Source organism: Anarrhichthys ocellatus, unplaced genomic scaffold (assembly GCF_004355925.1).
Source record: "Anarrhichthys ocellatus isolate YVR2014 unplaced genomic scaffold, GSC_Weel_1.0 scaffold3, whole genome shotgun sequence".
Taxonomy (NCBI): domain Eukaryota; kingdom Metazoa; phylum Chordata; class Actinopteri; order Perciformes; family Anarhichadidae; genus Anarrhichthys; species Anarrhichthys ocellatus.
In genome coordinates this window covers 5,850,640-5,868,979 of record NW_022280033.1, presented here as the reverse complement: position 1 = coordinate 5,868,979, position 18,340 = coordinate 5,850,640, and the positions used below count along the sequence as shown (strand labels likewise).

The window sequence follows — 18,340 nt, the reverse complement described above, 5'->3', positions numbered from 1 at the left end:
GTCTCATGCTGCGACTGCCACTGGGGTGGATGAAATGAGATTGTCAATTGGTATTAATGGGCAAAAGGGACAGTATTATTGATTTGGGGTATTCTGCTTTCTCAATCCCAGTTTTTGGTTTGAACTGATAAATATTTAAGGGTATTTAGATACATGAACCAACAAACGATAGATCTGCCAAATCATAATTTTTTATTTTTAATCCAAAAATAAATGCTGTTTTTACGGCTTAACACAGCGGGGGCAACTTCTTTCAGGCAAGTTTCGATTTTGTCATAAGTACTTTCCCATAGAACCAGAATATTATGCATCAAAGAACTACTTTTCTTCAGAAGTGGTTATATCCTCAGAGATTTTGCATCAGGAATAAAGGCATCAACCAATCACTTTGTGTGGAGTGGATCTATTCAAGTCGTACACTATAGTGCACAAAGTCGCGGAGGCTCCATAGTCGAAGCCACGCAAGCAAACTTAATTATTTCTTTCAGCCTTGACAAAGGCAGCACATACCAGATCCACTCCTTCTGCTTTTTACCTTTCACAATAAAAGCCCAAACCATATACACTGCATAACTCACCCAGAGCATTTTATAAAAGGAAACTCGATAAAATAGCTCACAGTAGCTTAGGCTATACAGCAATTTACCTCAGACAAGACTGCCTAGATGCAGCTTTGGATCAATAAGACCACGATAGTTGGTTCTCTGCATGTTCAAATCTATTCACACCCTTTATTGAAAAAGTGTCACAAGAATCCCTTATTAGCAGGCAAGTATTCAGTATTTTTGTGTTGTTTATTCGTTCATGTGTTAAAGGCCTAAAACTGATACTCAAAAGGTTTTGTTTCGTGCTGCAAGAACAAAGTGTCATTTGCAGTAAAACATGTGTTCTTGTAATAAGCACGGTCCAGAAAAAAATAAAGAGGTAAATGGAGAAAATGCAATTAGCTGGAGATAAGAAAAGATGCTGATCATCATGCAGTTGTTGCCTTGCAAACAGTATTTTGCAAATCCAACTTGAGCAGTTTTCCCCCCTAATATTTAAAAGATCAACTTATCACTTAAAAACTTTCAATAAAGCTTAAAAAATAAAATGCCCTATTTCAGGCTTTCATTTCTCTCATAAACACAATTGTATCAGCGATCCCATAGTCACAGATACACACTGACAACATGGCACCAACACTCTAAATATGTTTTCAAGCACACGTCTGTTTTTTCGTATTATACTTTTTATTTTTTTTCATATGAAACAAATCAATTCTTCCAATGTCTTTTGAAGTGTGAAATGTCTTTTTAGCATGAATTCTCACAGTACATTCAGTTAATGTTGATCTGAAAGAAAACGTCTTTGAACTTGGCACTTAGAAAACAACCACAAAGAATTGTCACCTTTATTGATTTAGAACAAAATTTACAAAGCTATTCAAACAGTCATTTTTTTTAATACTTTTATGTTTTTTAAACTCAACTGTTGAGAATATTCAAAATACTCTTTTTAATGTTGCTTCTCTCTCTCTCTTTGTACTTACAAATATGTACATTAAAGACGTCGTGTCACATGTCCCACTGACTCTTCATCACTGGTAATAAAAAGCCTTTTTAAGTGTGTTATTTATATCTCTTCACTCTGTTAGCACTCTGTTTAGCGCTCCGCTATCTGTTTGAGCTTGAGTGTCTGTGAGTGTTCGGTGTGCTCAGATGGATGTCCCGTGGCTTGGCTCACTGGCTTCTGGGATGGGTCCTCTTGGCACTGGTTGGTAGGACATTGGCATGGGTGTCTTGACTGGGCTCTGCCGGAAGAGCCCCCCATTGGGTGCCCTGTGTTTGCAGCGGATAGAGGGCATGGTGGCACTGCTGAGGGGCAGGGGCAAGGTCCTGCCAGTGGCTGGACCCAGTGTCCTTCCTGCCCCATGACGCTCCTGGAGGAAGGTGGACACAGAGAGCCGCGGCGGCCCCCGATGAGCTGGGTAGTCCCGAGCAGACAAGGCCTCTAGGGACTGGCTGGGCTGCATGCTGCCAATGTCCAGGGCAGAGATCTCGATAGACTGGCCTGGCAGCTGTTTGTGGGCCATGTCCTCGTCCAGGAGGCTGTTCAAACGATGGTGGACCTGTTCCAGGTTCACCTCTTTGTCCTAAGGATATATGAAAAGAAAGGCAGAGCCACAGAGTGTGTGTGGAATAAAAGAGGCCAGGAGAATGGTTTTAATTGAAGGGAGAGCATGAATGTAATTAAAGAAGAGTGTGATAAAGAAAGAATGAATGTGCCGTGAAAGGGATTAGGAGGTTATAGGAAAGAATAGGACGGGGATAGAGAATGAAAGGAGACAGAGAAAGACAGGTTACAATGGTTGTTTCAGCATCACTATCATGACCAGTTTACATGCAGTGCAGTCTACTTATTGTCATTATTTTTGCGCTCACATGAGTTTCAAGGGTGCTAAAATAACACTCTGGTTAGTTTCAACTTTATTGAAGAAACCCCAATATATTCATTGATGATATACTGGAATTTTTCAAGCAGCCCACATCAAGAGAGACATTATCTTAAAACACAAAATCTTGAATATGGGGGTCGTAAAAGGTAATGTCTCCACTTCTGAAATGAACTCAAATGAAGATGTCTCTTCATGCAGAAGTGTTTATATTTTCTCCACAATTAGGTGACCACACATCTGCATTGGATTGACTCTTGCATGAAGAGCATCTGCTGTTAACAAGACAGGCTCCAATGGACACACAGATCCAATGAATCAGACTTTGTGACACAGTCAAATCTAAAATAAGACAAAGTAGTTCATGTCACTAGATCGAAATAATCTAAATTATATTTAAGAATCTTTAAATCGATTCCTATTTTTTTCAAAAACACACATATAGGAGAGGGGAGGGAGAAGCCAACTAAAAGGCAAATAATTATTTATCAGACACATATTGGCTGCACCCTGCCCTCCACACAGCAATACTTTATTCCATCATCATGCACTTAAGTCGAGCCACACTGAAGACAGACGAAACAAAAAAAGCCAAATAACAGGAGAGACCATGGGGTGAGATGACAAATGAAGCAACAACAATCTACCCCATGCCCCGCCCCTTCACCCTGACACAGCCAATGACCATCCAGTACAGTGCAGTCAGGCCTCTCCTGACCTGTGTCAAGAGCCTCGGCCTCCTCCCAGTCTCTCTGTCTGTCTGTCCATATGTGCCGCCTCCCTTCTGGTGAAGCGCTTGTTATGTCATTATATGTCAATGGACCAGAAACCCTTTCCAGACCGTAATCCTTAGTCACCTGCTGAAGATCATAGACAATGATACATAACCAAAACGGTCCCTTGTGAATCCGATCATTGACATATAATTGCAATAGAATAGTAAAAGATATAGTTTGACATTTTGAGAAATACTCTTATTGGCTTGCCTCTCGAGAGTTAAAGAAGAGATCTTCACCACTCTCATGCCTGTGCGTTACGTATAGAGCTGTGAAGTGACGGGAGCAGTTTCAGGCGACCCTGGTTCCAGTTCGATTATTTTCTTTAGAGACGATGTTAGGAAGCTGACAATTGGAGCGCTTTCTTGGCTAGCCATCTCCTGGCTGTAGCTTCTCATGTAACTGAGGGATATGAGAGCAGTATGAATTAGAGATATACCGATTGCACAATTTTTCTTCGCCGATTCAGTTTTCAGATTTGTAAAAGTTCAACCTGCCGATTCCAATTTAAGAACTTTAATTGACAGCAAGGCTAAATTGTTTTCACCGCTGTCCCGAAGAATAATTGCAGCTGCCCCATATTCAGTGTAAACCTTCCTTGTTATTGCCATCTATAGTGGGTATTTGCGTTAAATCACACAATTGAAATTATAAGGAAATAAATGATTGTATTTTAACTCTATATTATTAGCTGCTTAGAGTTAGCGTGAGGTCATAATTTCCTCACAAATATTTATTTTATATTGCTGTGAAAACATCTCCATCAATCACCTGTATTTTTGGAAGTTTGTCGCCAAAAACTACCTTTTACAAGATTACTTTTTAACACATAACGGTATAATTTGACTTTCTACTAAATATAACTTGAATTCATTAAAATGCGGTCACTGTGATAACTCTGAGCAGCATGTCTGATTAAGTTGGTTGTCCCTCCATGGCTTATTTTGGACAGCCGTTGTGACAATTTGTGCAAATGCTGCGGCCACCGACACGTTGTGTGAGTGTGTGTGTGTGTGTGTGTGTGTGTGGCTGTAACATTACTGTCTCTGCCACTGTGTGCTGACTTTATACCGTCATGTGACACATGTCTGTAAATTTGACCGGCAAGAAATCATAAATATGAGACTGATCGGCCGGTCATGGCTGATCAGCAGAAACTCAATCGGTGCATCTTTAATATTAATCACCTCATCTAACTCCCGGCACGAAAACAAAAAAGGCTATTTCCCAAAAAAGTCAAACTATTCCTTTGTATAGCTGATGTATACAGCTTTGAAGTAGGTTTTGTTTAAAAATGGCTGTCATAATGTCCACATACTGTATGTTTGTGCTGTCATGGTGCGAGCAATGCTTGGAACAATTTAAAGTGATACTCCACCCAAATCTCATGAATATTAAACACTTGTTCTGCACAGGCTTGAAAGGTAACTTTTCAAAAAATAAGTTTGTTGTGAAAGCTGCTGTAGTCGGCTTGAATTCATGGTAAGAAATGTTATCATCCTCAAATAACTGAAACAATTGAAGGCTATTTAATTAAACAACAGTATGAAAGTTGCAAATTCCAACATTTAAAAGTTCAAATCAAATAATTCTTGCTTTATAAAAGACTTTATTCTATGTTGCAGCTAATGATATTTTTAAAATGAATTATTAATCTGTCAATGAAGTTTTTGATTGGTCTATTAAATGTTATCTTAACTTTGTCAGGCAGTCTTGTAGAAATTTTGCCAGATAATTTTCTGTTGCTCAACTAATCGACTTAAACATTTATCTTGTTTTTATCAACTAATAATCAACTCGTCATTTCGGCAATAGTTACTTTTTACAATCAGATTTCAAGCCTGTAGAGTGTTTGATGCTCGAGGATAACGTTTTGGGTGGAAAATCGCTTGAAAACATGTCTGCAAACATAATAATAGAGCACATGACCATGAGATTATACTCAAACATCACATCCAACACATCCTATGTTCTATAAATAAGGAGACAGGGATGTTTGTCTCTTGTGAATCTCACATGACAGCCGTATGTGGTTATTATTCGAGCAGCTGCACACAAAAACTGAAATAGGAATCAACAGCAGTAAGTCAAACTCAATGCGTCAAAAAAACGCACGGGTGGAGTTTGATTTACTGTGTCTTTTCGGGACAGGACTAGATCTTTAATGGGTCTCCTCAGCCAGTGATTCTCATTTTAATGTTGGGACTGTCAAGTCAAGCAAGTCAATGCTCAGATTCTTTGCTATCTGCTTTTGCTCACACTTTAGTTGAGGGATCCATGTCAAGCCTTAGTTGTCTGGACGCCTCATGCAGAGGGGCTGTCCAGTTGACAGCAGCGAGATGAAGTCGGAGCTCTAAAGCATTAAGACTTGAATGGATAAGCTAAAGAGAGCTATTGTACAACTGAAGCACTTATTGACTCAGAAGTACAATTCCAGTATGTGGTTTTGAATTTGCAATTCAACATTATGTACTGTTATCACTTCAGCTGCGGTTTTCTCACATGAGCACCAGAGAGTGTGATTGTCTGTTTAGGCAATTCATGTTTGTACGTGTCAGTATGAGAGAATCACAGAGAGTGTGTTTGAGAGAGAAGCCTCAGATGTCCCTAACAAAGCACCCCGACCTCTCTCCCAACATGAGAAGGAATGAGTAGATTGATCACATGATGTCTGGACTATCATCAGGGGCACACCTATTATAACTGGGTGTACTGCAGCTCTACTAAATCGGGGCTGGTGTCAGCGCCTGCTGGATCCATAAAGTAGAGTGTGGCAGTGGCATCTCTGGGCAGGACCGGGGGGCCCGGGGGTCTGGGTCTCGACCAGGGTCTTGGTGGTGCAGGTGGACCCGTGGTGGCCACCATGGACCGGTTCTGGGTTAGCAGGCTTGGGACTGGGCCCTGGCCCGATGAGATGTCAGTTGTCACCTCTTTGGGCTGCTCTCTCCGGCACGGGTTGCTGTTCCACCAGGTCTCCAGTGCAGCCACCAGGAGGGCCAGCAGCAGCCCGGCAGCCAGGATGCAGAAGACGCCAGCAAAGCTGTGGAGACGCAGCGCCCGTCCCTCCGGCTGGGCGTCTGCGTGGCTCTGCAGGTCACAGCGGCCTTTCCTCGGCCACCATTTCTGCTTCAGGATGTCAAGGTCCCCTTTTTCCTGAAGCTCCAATATCCTGTGGAGAAGAAACACAAGTAGCTATTTCACACAAAGTGGGTGCAGAGTTTCGTGTAATGACAGCACACGGCATTGGACAAATCTTACATCATAATATTATAGCATTGATTCAGACATGTTAAATGCTGGCTAATCAAATCAGAGTCTAGAAGATTAAATCATTTCTGAGGAGAAACATGAAGGAAAATTAATACAACTGATCTGCATGACTATAATTACTTGATAATACTGTGTTAATATACTGCAATAGCATTGATTGTTAGCTAACTAAAGACCCATTGTGGCAATAATTGTATTAAAAGCTGCAGTTTACAATAAGTGTTATTGACGCATGGTTGAAACAATTTACAATTCCTATACCAGAGCTCAATGACCGGTTTTATGTAAACAAGGACAAGAAAAACAGTGTCGGCTTCAACATTAATTGGTTTCAAATCAAATTGTACGCGTGGAAACAAAGATGATCAAATACTCGAGTCAGCTCATTAGTTAGTGTGCAGAGAGGAATGGATGTTTGTTGAGGAGAATGACGACGGCTGAGTTCAAACTGAGGCGAGACGCTGAGCCTGTCCCATCGGAGCGGTTAGCTTTCTGCATAGCCATTATTCAACCTCTTGAACAATGACTGGCACATTCACCCAAAGCCAAAGGAAGACAATGACTCAAAGCTTTTGACATTTACACTCATGAAACACCTTCAAATATTCACTGCTTCTTTCCGGCAAGTCATGAATTCAAAGATCTTTCACTGAGGCACTGTTTGTAGTTTTCAGGGTAACCCATGAATTTATAATTGTTGTGTGCTGCCTTGATTTAAAAAAATCACTTCTATCAATCTTGTAAAACTGCACTGAAATTGTTTTCAGCAGCATACTTCTGCCAAAAACCAAAAACAATGGATTGAAAATGTGAAATGTTTACTTCTCAGTCTGCGTCTTCAAGAGAAACTCGGATCTGAAATGTTTATTAAGTGCCATTGTATCTAGACATCGGTCTACATTTATACAAAAACTAATGTTTATTACAGCTTGGGTTTTATATTCGTAGCTCAAGGCCACCTGGAGACACTGTAACGTCGCTAAAAACAGCTCCAGTGAGGCAAAAATCAAGAGCACATATTAAATAAAAACCTCAATGTCATTCGAAACTTATTTGGAAGCAAAAACTAAAGCGAAAGGTAAACTTACGTTCTTTGTGGAAATACCAACGTTTTGGGTCAACTTTAATTAACCTCCCGTACTTGTGTGCACTCACAATTCTCCTGTGCAATAAAGAATTACTACCACTCAGTTATGGTTTTACCTCCAAATAAAGTTCTTTGATAATCTGCCTTAAGTGTCGGCTCATTCACAAATTGTCTGACCGCTTGTATTTCATGCCCAGTTGGACTTGTTTTTAGAGATGCGTTTCCAAATCTCAGCACTTATTTTATGTGTACAATGTTGTCAAAACTGCCAAAACTATGAAGAAAAAACAAGTAATACACTGCGGTTTTCCTTAAATGAATTAAAACAATTTACAGGTTGAAGGATACCAATATCAGGAAATATCTTCTGGTTCCATTACTGCTTAGCTAAAAATATACCAAACATACGTACTTCTGAGAGAAGAGGTCTCTGTAAGGACTGCCGTGCTGCAGGGCCATGCCGTAGCCTCTGGTGCTCATGCTGTTGCCTGCTACAGTCAGTGTGCAGTCATCATCTGTCAGAGCAGCGTACTCTACAACCGCCATGTCCCACAGAAAGGCATATGACTCCTGCTTTGCCTGGATAGTTCAACAAAAGACATACAAAGGATAAAATCGTGGAAGATGTGTTTTTATAGCCGAGTGACACTAGCTTAGCTGAGAAACCTCTACGCAAATAAGTGCACAAGCCCCCAGCATCATATACAGTATACTTATCACACTGATTAGCACATTATTACACTTCTTTACAAAGTTTATGAAAATAGTTGCATCCCTTTTTATTTTCCAGCTCTGCATTCCTCTGGGTGTAGCATATTTTCAGAGACACAATCATGTGCTGTAGCCTCAAGCGCACACTGTGGAGAATATGGAGAACAACTGCAGCTGAAAATCTGTCTGAAATCCTTCTGGACCTTTTCTGTTTATTTTTGATGCACTTCCTTGGCTTTGTTCCCCGTGGTGTGACTTCAGCCTACGTCTTCCACGATAAGGCGGTGCTCTCAACAAATACAGCTGAGCAGAATGTTCACCTCGCACCTCATTAGGACTGCACGGGGCTCTCAAGTTCACTCGGCTTTGATAAATAAACGCATACCGGAGAAATCACATTCCCAACAAACTATAAAACCGATGTCAGACTGAGGCACTTGCAGGAGTTTGTGGGCTTTGAGAAGCACTGTAGTAATTCAGCAACTGTCACTAAAATGGCTTCTTCTCTTCAAATATGTTTGAAGTGGGATTTAAATCATAGAATATTAGTTTTTAATTAATGTATGTGTGCAAACTGGCCTGACTACGCTGAATGCAGTTAGCTGCTTAAATAATAAAGCAGTTTAATGACAAGTGCATATGTAAAAACTCTGTAGTCTGTTTAATTATGATTATTCTTCAATCTGGTGTTTGTGTTGATTTATCTGTTGAAAGGGAAATATGAATTCAGTACCACAACATTTTCGAGAATAATTGAAAACCACAATGCAATAGATTAAAAGTACCACTTTACTCGCATGCCTCTGTGAATCAGGAACAGTAATTATTTAACGAACTTACGTTTTGTTCCTACCTGGCGGTGTGAAAGTAAAAAGCTATATTTCATTAGCATCAAGACGGAACATATGTTTTGCAGTATTCTCTCTGAACTGAAGATGTAATTACATTATGTTTTTAAATAAAACCGTGATGTATTTTAATAAATGTATTAAATCAGGTTTCAAATAATGAACTCTTCAGAATCAACTGGTTTGATTAAATCTGACTTTTCATATCGCTGTTTGAGGATATGAAGTTTACAAAGACGCCTACAGAAGTCCAACAGCAGCAGCATTAGTATAAAGTGTTCTGACAACATTTTATTAATGAACAACCAAAATAAATATTCACCTTCTTGATTCCCTCGGATGGGCTGGAGACGGAGTTCTCAAAGGCGTTGTTCTTGTTGATGGTCTTCCAGAGCTCAGCAAATGTGCTGTCTTGCTCCAAAGGGTTGGTTCCTTTAGCCTGGAAATACTCGTACACAGCCGAGTCCCTGACTGTCCCGTAAACAAGGTCCACCTGCTTGGACAGGTCCTGGAACGACCTATAGTTAGGGTCAAATTAGTGAGTTAGTTTAATTAAGTGATTTAGGAAAACTGGAAATAATCCTTTAAAAATCTTGTACAGAAACACAATTATATGATTAGCTGAAGGAATGTGCATTTGCTCCATGTCCTTAGAAAAACAACACATTCAAGTAGCACCAGAATGTTTCTATAACTAATGATGTTGGACAGAACAGTGAGAGAAACAACTGATTAGATATTGCATTGTCTCCCTCTTAGTCTGTCAGAATAAAATGCCATCTTTACTGCAACGAGTAAAATATGCTGCTTGAATTTTATAGCAGCTTGCTTTTAAGTAACTATACAGGCACATGTTGAACTACAGATTTGAGATACAATTATAAACATTATAAATATTTCGATCCTCCAGCTGGAGTAACTAGAACTTATAACAGAGGTGGAAGGACAAGTATAGTAAGAACAAATAAGAAAAACAATAGACAGATGGCACCTTGTAAAAATGACAAAGGTATAACATCGGGCAATGACTATTTGAAGTTGATACTGTTTATACACCGAGGATATCTGTCACCCATTTATCCTTGTTTGCCTTTTTTCCTCAAAGCAGTGCAACATACACTTACAATCAATACAGAGAGGTCCAACCGGGCTCATTAGCTGTAATGGCGGAACAAAGACTGAAATAAGCAAAATACCAACCCCGTTATTTCTCCCTCTCTGCCATGCACAGCTACAGAGACACAAGCTGGTAAACAATATACTTTTCTTCTTATTTGTGCACGTCACTCGTTTCTAATTTCCCACAACTGTTGGAATCAAAGGATCTCAATGACAGTTGGTCATGGTTATATTTAGCTAAGATAAATGCAAAATTGACCTTAGCAGCAACAATTAAAGCAACATTTAAAACAATAACAAAAGGCTTCAGAAAAAGAGTTCACTTAATTAGCATTAATCCATGGAATATCCTGGAGGACAAAAAAAGTTATGAAACTAATCTGACTCTTTTGCTCCCTCTCACACATATAATATAGTTTATACCTCTGAGTCCCAAGGCGTAGGTGTTCTGTCAAGGCTTATGTACAGAACAAACAAGAGGAAAAACGACATGCAGTGTTTAAAGAAAATGTTTAATATGCAAATAATGGCTTAAGTAACCATACTATTTTCAGACTAAGTTGTTAATCGTTTCCCCCAGTACACCAATTTAATGACTAACACACACTTTGAAACAGGCAAGGGCAATCTCACATGCCCACAGACTCAGTGGGAAGCATTTTCATTTACTGCAAAAGGAGATTATACAGTCTCTGAACATATACGGTCGGTAGAAAACCAATATCTGGAGAGTAACAGACTTATGGCAAAAAGAGAAGACGTTCATTACAACAATGTTTTGATGTTTTTTTAAATGAAAGGAGCTGGACTACACCTTTACTCTATTTGTTTTTTATCAGTCAAGTAATATCTGTCACAATCTTCCCAAGGTTTGGACATAGCGGGAAGAAATTTCCACTCTTGCAAATGTGGAGGTATCCGCCCTCTTCTGTGGGACATTTCATAGTCGATCTTTGGCCACCAGGGACAATTAAAATCTAAGTTATCATCTTTATGAAATGAGACATTATATTTAGAGATGAGCTTGCCAAGTTAGAGCAAAGTGTGATAAAATGATGGCGCCTAAAACTGAACAGTGAGTGAACCCTCCAGGCAAACAAAACTGCCTATAATAATACAGCAATCCACATTCTCATAGTTCTTTTGCTCCCACAGCTCTTCCACCTAAACCACATTACTCCAAGGCAGCAAGGACATGGTTTTGTGGGCATTGTGTAAACATTTCGGCAAGTAGCTTTCCTTTTCCAAGCCACAGTCTGCTCATTTACATGCAATTAGTAAGTAAACAGTTTACAGTCTACTTTCTCCGGTAAACAGAGATAGGGGGATTAGGGAAAGCTGATTTCCCCAGGTAGACTTCCCCTTGAGAACGCTGATTAAAGATAAAGATAATGATAAAGAAAATGATAAAGAAAAAATTCCATTTGTGGGTCTGTGGAAATAATATGGCTAAGCTAACGGCTAATCCAGAGTTTTCCACCCTCTGCTTTGTGGTCAATTGCAACTGTGTTTTGTTGTTTGATTAACATTGATTTCATAAAAGGAAAACAATCATTGATGTGCCAGACATGCCCACTTTGATTGTGGGTAATGGTAAGACCCACTGACTGTTTCAGGATCTAGCAACAACATCAAGTGTTCAGGTAGCGAACCACACGCAACTATAAAACGAGTGCTCAATTTCTCCATTAGGTCAAAGAACTCCCATTCGTGAGGTTGGATGTGAAGTGTTGTGTCTTATCTCTGTATTAAAAAGAAGCAATCACTTCTCTACACTTTACTGCTCTGATGTGACCCAAGGCATACAAATTTAGGAGAAAAATCATTAGATCCTTCCAAAATGTTAATCAACCTCTTCCATATGTCCATTTTATTTTGTTTTTTTAGAAAACTAGAAAATTGAAGTTAGGGTCACGAAAGATTTTCCACAAATGTTTTTGTTTTTTTTACATTTTGCAGACATTTTGCTGAGTATTCACTCACAAAGATTATGTGATTGGGAAGTGCAGCAGCAGAGTTAATTTGAATGCCCTGCTGCTAAGTAAGAGTGTCTTATGCATGTCAGGAAAGCAATGAAGCACCAGTCTCCCCTACCTTAGCTAGCATTCAATTGCAATGATTTGTTCTTCTCGCAATAAGGAAAGCTACATCTCAGGTTGTATTGCCTTAAATCTGCAGATTTTCTAAACAATGGATTTAGATTAGTTAAGAGCTGAATCCCGCACAGGCTGCGGGTTCTCTCTTCACAGCTGAGCTGTGAGCTGCTCAGCATTCGATCGTCCCCCCCCCCCATACGTGTCCACATGTGGCTATTTGTTCAACAGAAGACGGACCCAATGCAATCAAATGCCTCTCTGCCCCTTCTTCAGGGAGAGACAGCACACCAGATTGGATTCACTGACAAATAACATTTGGTCTGAGGACAGGCTAGTTGTTAGGCAGCGGGTCAAAAATTACAAACAAGCAGACCGACCAAACACCAAATGCAGCTGATGAGAGATGCACTCATATTCAAGCCAGCGCTTGTCCCTGTGGTTAAATATTGTAAAATATACTCTATGATACCTCAAGAACACCACACACTCTGTACAGCATAAAAAAACTCCTCTGTGTGTTTCCACTAAACAAAGACCTCACTGTAATAGATAGATAGATAGATAGATAGATAGATAGATAGATAGATAGATAGATAGATAGATAGATACTTCATTCATCCCCAGGGGGAAATTTGTTAATAGAGAAACCTTTAACGGTGGAAAAAAAGAAGATGCCTCAATGATTATATGAAAGCATCCGGATTCTTTAACAGGTAACTCAAATCTTACACATTGAAGTCTGTTTACCGTTTACAGTGTGTTTTTTACGAGGTCTGTTTTCTTGGGGAGTACTACTGCATGTGTGTAAAGGTTAAAGCCTTTACCAGAAGCATGCATTTGCTGCTGCTAGCATGGTGATCAAAATATCTGGCAAAATTTGCTGAGCTTGTATGATAACAAAACTGACCGTCGCTTTCACTGCCACCGGCTGCAGGTCATATCAGCTGTATTCAATTAATGTTAATTCCATGAGTAACTTGATGACAGACTGTCTGGCTATTGTCTGGTTTGTGTGCTCCTGCAGCAGGTGTCTGTACTCAGCCAAAGAAAAAGCATCACTCCGTAACTCTGTAGTTCAAACAACTTCAACAGAGAGAGAAGTCTTCTCTCTAGTGGATCACTTTATATCGATTTCAGGAGTCGCATTCTTCCACTTGCAAAAAATATGGTGTGTCAAATCTAGAAGGCTAAAGCTGTTATTTCAATGTGTCAGACACACATTTAATCAAGATTTAGGCAAATATGATTGTAATGATATCAAAAGACTTGGATCGAGATTTGGGCCAAAATCCAATGTTTAAAGCATTTACTATTCCCACTGTGAGAATAATAACAAACAAATGGCATTTGACATTCAAGGTAAATCACGACAGAATGATAGCACCTTGATGCTACTACTTTCAAACACATGCAGCATAGATACATATGTTCCTTTTTGCAATCTAAATATCTTGCTGTGTTGAGGTTCCACAATAAGAGTGAGAGCTGCATTTGACGCAGTTCACCCAGTGTAAACATTAAGATACAGTGTTGTGCCTTACCGGACAGCGTTGTCCATGCGTGACACTGTGAGGTAGGCAGCCAGGTTCGCTGTGTAGGACGAACAGACAATGAGAGTGAAGAGCCACCAGCTGCCCATGACAATACGCAGAGCCACTGATCCCAGGATGGAGTCACTGCCTGTGGAGGAGCAGTTGTAAACACATGGGTATAAAAACATCATCTCATATTCCTGCTCTAGTGCGAATACAGAAAACACAACATGCACTGCAGTTCCCTTTATGCAACATATTTGTATATGCTATATATCTCATGTGGAAGTTCAAATACTGCCACAATGTGTCTTGTTGTTTCTGTTAATGTATATATTATGAGAAGGACAAGAAAAGAAAGGCTTTTTTAATATTAACACCTTATGTTTTGAGTCACCAGGATTGTTTTGTGCATTTAAAAGATCGGTCATCTCGATGAGAAAACAGACGTTACAATTTTCTGTGTGTGTCTGGCAAATGATATGATTGTTCCGGTACAATATAGTCATACTTTATCATCAAAAAGGGATTTTAGATTGGACAGTGTCTTTATGCATGTCTATAACAATGGTTTTCCACAAACCCTGCTCCTTTCTCTAGGTTTGAAAATATGTCTATATAATAAATCTTATTAAAATGTTTAATGGTCAAGTGATTATTGGGCAGTCCTCTACTGAAATGCACATTTAACATGCCTTTTAAAGTACCCACCACTTTGTGTTAAATCTGCTGTATATTGAGATAATAGTCATACTTGAATGAGCTTGTGACCCGAAGTGAAAAGCAGCGCTTGCTTGCTCCCTCATTACCACCACTGAGGTGCTCTTGAGCAAGGCCCTTAAGCCCAACTGCTCCAGTGTAGCTGCTCAGTGGCCAGCAGATCAGACTGTGGTTGTTCTGGACAGCTCCTGAGTGTTAACATGTAACTGAGTGAATGTTGATCAGGGTGTTCCTGAAAAAGAGAGCATTGCTCTCAGTGAGACACCCTCCTGGATAAATAAAAGTGAAGAAAAGAAAAACACTGGAGCAGCTGACTGCACGCATATGATGATCTTGTGTTTCCATCCCCTATTTTCCCAAGAAAGTGTATTCAACACCATTTAGTCTGCACGGTTTCTTGCTCTCTCTATCACTCATCCAATCCAGTTTAAAGAAAGCAGTTCTCCGCTGTATATTTTTTTCTTCCTGTCCTTTTCGATGTTCTTTCCTCTGTGTATTTAATCCTTTGTCCTTCCTTGTTTTCTTTGAGGAGAGAAGACTGGTTCGTCACATTAGCTTTATTATCTTCACTTTCTCTCTGTCATACCGACTCTTTCTCTCCAAATATCCAACAGCATTTGAGATGCATGAGAAAAATGTCAGCACACATTCAAATTGTGAAGAGTAAAGCCATAGAAATGTCATCCGAGAGATTCAGGAGTGTGAAATGTAATGAAAACATACGTATTTGCCTGAAAGTGTCACAATCAACACAGCTGCGCCCTTAGGACGGTTTGGGGAAAAAAAACTGAAGGCCTTGTCAGATGCATAGCACTCCGGCATCAGTCATTTTTATTACATATGGCTTTGACGGATTTCGTAAGGTCATCGAGTGTGAAATGTGCATCTTGAAACTTTACTGCATCCTATCTTGCAACCTCCCACTGTGATGCAGTCGCTTTCATCTTTGAAATAAATTGTTTCAGCTGAATTTTCATCAGTTCTCGTATACAAATTCAGATTATTTCCTACCTCTAACCGAGGTAGGAAATATGGAAGGAGAGAAGGGCAGTCCCTTTCTGAAAAAGGCAGTGAGGAAAGTCAGTGTGTCTGTGGGTGGATAGTTTAATCTGCATGAACATAGAACAAAACCCAGTCAAGTGTTGGCATATCATTATGAAATCATTGGAGGGTTACGGTTGCCAAGTTTATGCTCCCTGAAAATGGCACACAATGCATCAGAAGTCAGATCCATTTCAGAGCGACCGACGTCATCCCGAGAAAAAATGCAATCCACTTGACTGAAACAGAAAGTGGCGACATTGGGACGCAAGCCAGAACCGAGAAGAAAAAAAAGGAGAGGCAGAGAGAAGAGATGGAATTTACCTTCTCTTGAAATATACTGGGTGCTGGGTTAAAAGAGGCTCATAGGCAGTGTGCCAGACGTTGATAGATGCTGTTCAGGCTACAACATCAGCTGCTGAAGAAGTCATTTATCCAAACCGGACATACCTGGATCACCACCAGACCTAAAGATGGGATGTTCTCCTAGACAAAGGCACCTTTAGAAAATGCTCTGGTGGGCGTTGTGCCTCAGACTGACTCACTATTGAATCAGCATTTGTTGTTTACCGACATCCACATGTGCATTTTCATTGATTAGACCCCTTTTATATTAATATTCTGTCCTTAATCCCTTGAAGTACTTTTTGGTGTTTTTTTTAGCTAGTATTCTGCTTAGATTCAGGGTTGGATATTTAAGGACTCCTTGGTTGGTGCTTTGTCTCCAAAGATGCATCACTGAAGGTCAACAGGAGGAAGGTTTTCACTTATTTAACAATGACATTGACTTTGTCAGTTAACACATCTTCAAAAAGAGAAGTGTTTTAACTAGTAAGACGTTGGTGTATGATTTGGTAGACTGAAAACCTCATATATAACATATACATACATTTGCATCCACTGTCCTTGCATGTTGTGTCGACTTAAACTATAAAACCCACCTTGTTGGACAAAAGCACCGTAGACGATCCAGATGGCGCTTTGAAGTGAAGTGGAGACAGAAGGCGGCGGGTGGCCTCCCGCATCGTTCTGGCAGCGCACTGCCTGGATGCGCCTGAGCAGGAAGATCATAATGCCCACCACAGGGATAGCTGCGGCAATGCACGCCCATACAGCCAAGTCAAAGGGTGCCAGCAAAGAGAAAATGTTGATCTTTTCCTCTGACTTGCGCATCAGGATTCCCACGGAGTAGTCCAGATAGCGCTTGCTGAAATCCACCACACTCTCACGCTCCGGGGTGATGGTGATGGCTGATATGGCCAAGTCAGCTCGCTGCGGAGGGAGAGTCATATGTCTTAGTAACTTTATAACATTTCTTTTTAAAACATCATAATATGGTTAGGACTGCATGTTGTTAGACATTCAAAGAAACTTGATGTTTTTCACCATTGAGGAGAATTGTTTCAACAACACTTTAAAAACTTGTGGAGGACTTCAAATACTCCTTAGCCAAAGAAACATTGGTGACCCTGTGATCTTTGCTCTCGTGTCTCCAACATGCTACATTTTCTGTTTTCAAATGAGCTTCCTTTATTTATCCATAAAAGAAGGAACCAATCCATGTTTTCAATTTCAAAATGCAGGTGTCAGACAATGGGAGGAAAACCTTGTAATTTTCTGACACAATGATCTTTCGTCAGCATCATCTACCCAGTAAATTGTTGACTTTTAAGCTAATAACAAAGGAGATCATTCGGCCTTCATGAAGGTTTTAATTCCAGAGTGCTTTCTCACGAAATAATTAAGTCCACAGTATTTCCACTCTGCACTCTTTTGCTTTTGTATGTTGAAATATATGGGTGAGAGTGTACCTAACAATAATACAATGTTGCCACTTAGCCACTATGTGATGAAAAACAAGTAAACTTCTATATCTATCCAGGGGGGTTAAAATCCAATTATCATCATGACCCACAACAGCATTTGTCGAGGTCTCAAACTTTATCAGTAGTTCCAAAAAGCAGAACCCAGACCCAGTTCAATCAAGCTGTGATGTCACCAACTGGATACAACTGATGTGCAGATAGAGTGCAATGTTTCTTCTAATCTTTTCTACTTTTCTGAGCCTCACAATTGGGGTCCCAATGTGGCCTGAGTCCGAGAAAAAAAAAAAAGTTTTGGACTGAAATCTGGACACTGATTAATTGAGATGAAAAGAAAAAACAACCAACCTTGCCAATGAGCTCTCCTATCATGCCATTCCAGGATCCATTGGGAAGTGCTGAGCCGTACTTCCCATCTCCGACTTGATAGATGTCATACTTGAAGCCCAGGATCTTGGCCAGGGCGTCCAGGACATCAATGGAGAAACCCTTGTATCTCTTGGGTTGGCCCAGAATATTCTCTGCTACCATCACAAAAGGCTCCTCCTGTTTGAATAAATATTGTACTTTTTGGATAATGCATCGCTGACAATGGTAATGCAGAGGAACCTGAATGTGTGAAGATTTTGTCTCTAAGCCCTCGTTTTATCCTCGAAGTTTGGAAAAGAGTAGAGAATGTGCACTTAATCACAGGCACGTCATTTATCAAGATGCACCATAATCTCCTCGGGGCCAGATTGGCGAGCGAAGCGAGGACACATTCACTCATCTAAAGAACTTTAGGGTGACACCTTTATGAAGAGCTTCTAAGGTGATCTAAGTTAAACTTCATCATAATAAAATAGTTTCCTCTGCAACTGTTGACCTGTAACACATGGTGGCA

At 40.1% G+C, this 18,340-nt stretch overlaps 1 protein-coding gene across 4 annotated transcripts in view; it reads right to left on the bottom strand.

The window, feature by feature from the left end:
• Positions 1 to 1,213: 1,213 nt before the first annotated feature.
• Positions 1,214 to 18,340, bottom strand: part of grid1a (glutamate receptor, ionotropic, delta 1a) — a 189,153-nt gene continuing 172,026 nt past the window's right edge. Inside the window, exons 10-17 of one of the 4 annotated variants that reach the window (XM_031873541.1) lie at positions 17,806 to 18,003; positions 16,576 to 16,906; positions 13,883 to 14,021; positions 9,449 to 9,644; positions 7,980 to 8,146; positions 6,139 to 6,379; positions 3,153 to 3,294; positions 1,214 to 2,134 (exon numbers count right to left, since the gene is read on the bottom strand). In XM_031873541.1, coding sequence (XP_031729401.1) covers positions 1,722 to 2,134; positions 3,153 to 3,294; positions 6,139 to 6,379; positions 7,980 to 8,146; positions 9,449 to 9,644; positions 13,883 to 14,021; positions 16,576 to 16,906; positions 17,806 to 18,003 — 1,827 coding nt within the window. In that variant the 3' untranslated portion in view covers positions 1,214 to 1,721. Of the gene's footprint in view, positions 2,135 to 3,152; positions 3,295 to 5,904; positions 6,380 to 7,979; positions 8,147 to 9,448; positions 9,645 to 13,882; positions 14,022 to 16,575; positions 16,907 to 17,805; positions 18,004 to 18,340 lie in introns of all 4 variants that reach the window. The other 3 variants (XM_031873550.1, XM_031873561.1, XM_031873572.1) reach the window with 3 other exon arrangements.